The 2,244-nt window shown below is 43.4% G+C and overlaps 1 protein-coding gene across 1 annotated transcript; it reads right to left on the bottom strand.

The window, feature by feature from the left end:
* Positions 1 to 872: 872 nt before the first annotated feature.
* Positions 873 to 1,912, bottom strand: PRPS1L1 (phosphoribosyl pyrophosphate synthetase 1-like 1). Its single transcript, XM_011362792.1, has one exon. The coding sequence runs from the start codon at positions 1,870 to 1,872 to the stop codon at positions 916 to 918; it is 957 nt and encodes a 318-aa protein (XP_011361094.1). The 5' UTR covers positions 1,873 to 1,912; the 3' UTR covers positions 873 to 915.
* Between the last annotated feature and the right edge of the window lie 332 nt (positions 1,913 to 2,244).

The following is a 2,244-nucleotide window of genomic DNA, read 5'->3' as shown; positions in this document are numbered from 1 at the left end:
GACACCATCACCTAAAATCTATCCTCATGGCAGTAGTGGCTAAGATTAAGCTACAGCAAAAACCATCTAATGCAAATGTTAGAGATTATATAGAAGGAAGTGAGTTTGAGTTCAAAAGACTGGTACATTGATTATTGAGCCCAACAAGATATTTGGCCAGGAAAAGGTCAGATGGTTGGAGATAGAGCTAAATCAAAAGAAATAGGTATAACAGGGAATCCAAGGTACACAGTCTCCAAATAAATGGTGGTAGATTTGTCTTTGTCCTCTCAAGAAGTATTTGCTGCACTTTGTAGCCTCCTCTCATGACCCTACCCCATAATTGTTCAAGCTGAAAGCTGCTGCTCCTGCCTTGCAGGGGGCTCAGCAACCAGGAGAACCAGGTTCGGGGGTGCTCAGGGGTCTTGATGCAATTTAGTGTAGGCCTTGGTGAACTTGTGACAAATGCGGGGAGGAATGGAAGCAAGAGAATGTAAGGGGTTCAGAGAGTGGAGCGGGTGGCGATGGTGGATTGAGTTTGTCTGCATTGCTAGTGCTGAACAAAGTAAGAAATCTGAAGCATTCATATGTAAAGTAATCTAAGCTTCCCCAATCACTTCCAAACACAGCCACACAACACCCTCAAAGTCTGAAATCTGCAGCTGGACTGTAGTCCAAGCTGCAAGGCTCACAAAATCATCAAAGAAGCCAAAATGAGAAAACCCAGATAGGAAATCTCAATAATTATTCTCAACCTGTCTTTCTGCAATTTAAGATGAACTTTAATAGACCTGATGTGGATAGAGAAAGCCACAATGGAACAAGCTGGGTCTTCTGGCGAACTTTTCATCAAATACCAAGGGAAAACAATGCACAGGTTATATTTTTATTTTATCTTATTCTGTTTTAAAATAGAATAACCCCAAAGTTATTCTATTATAAAGGGACATGGCTGAATAGGTAGGAAACAGATTCGCCATTGTGAGTTCTCCTGATGGCTTCTGCAAGAATCATGGAGATATCGATCACCTGTATTTTTGAGCAATGTTTCATGTTATCCTCCTGAGGTATGGTATTGGTAACTACTATTCCTTCAACGCATGCACTGTTGATGTGAGTAATGGCTGGACCAGAAAAGATTCCATGAGTCAAGACCGCATAAACTCTGGTGGCTCCAGCTGAGAGAAGTTTGTCAGCTGCAAGGCAGATTGTACCACAAGTGTCAGCCATATCATCCACAAGGATAGCCACGCGGTCCTTCACATCTCCCACTAGCACCATGCGGTCCACTTCATTGGCCTTCTTCCGTTCTTTGTGAATCAAGGCAAAGTCCACATTCAACCAGTCTGCAATGGAGGTCACCCTCTTGGCTCCACCAGCATCTGGTGAGACAATAGTGCAATTCCTCCATTCAGAGATATTCTCCTTTATCCATTTCAGGACAGCTGGCTCTGCATACAAATTGTCTACTGGGATATCGAAAAAGCCCTGAATTTGAGAAGCATGTAGGTCCATGGTGATGATATGATCCGCGCCTGCTATAGACAGCATATTTGCAACAAGCTTAGCAGAGATTGGAGCCCGGCTCTTATCCTTCTTATCCTGCCGGGCGTAAGGGAAGCATGGGATGACTGCGGTAACCCGGCTGGCTGAAGCAATCTTGCAGGCGTTAATCATGATCAAAAGCTCCATCAGATTGTCGTTGATTTCTCCACAACCACTCTGCACTATGTAGACGTCCTCTCCACGCACACTCTCGCCAATTTCCACGCTTGTCTCCTGGTTGCTGAATTTCTTGGTCATCACCTTGCTTAGCTCCAGGCCCAGGCGGTCAGCAATTTTCTGGGATAAGTCCTGATGGGAGCTGCCGCTGAAGATTTTGATATTTGGCATTTTAGTCACCTGCCCTAGGCACTCTTGATCCAGCAATCAACGCTGCCAACGACATTGGAACGGAAGTCAGACCAGACTCTAACGGCTTCCGGTGGTTGTTACTGACGGTTTCGGTCTCTTTCGGCTGTACACAGCTGTAAGTTGCCCCTGGGTCTTTAAGAAAAAAAAAAAAAAATCCTGGTTGCCACCCACTTCACAGTTTTAAACTAAATAATCAAGTCTTTCTTCAGTTTATGGATTTTTTTCCCTACTAGTTGCTGTAGTTTTTTCCTAAGGCTTCATAAATAAATTTGAATACATAAAAGTATAAAACTTCTACAAGGCAAAAAACCTTAAGTTTAAAAGGAAAGTTATACAGACTGGAGAAAGTAT

Source organism: Pteropus vampyrus, unplaced genomic scaffold (genome assembly GCF_000151845.1).
Source record: "Pteropus vampyrus isolate Shadow unplaced genomic scaffold, Pvam_2.0 Scaffold4, whole genome shotgun sequence".
Taxonomy (NCBI): Eukaryota; Metazoa; Chordata; class Mammalia; order Chiroptera; family Pteropodidae; genus Pteropus; species Pteropus vampyrus.
Note: the sequence above shows the minus strand (reverse complement) of the source record. Positions and strands in the feature narration are given on the sequence as shown.

Coding starts and splice junctions, on each gene's coding strand:
- PRPS1L1 (XM_011362792.1), bottom strand. CDS start 1,872: ATGCCAAATATCAAAATCTTCAGCGGCAGCTCCCATCAGGACTTATCC.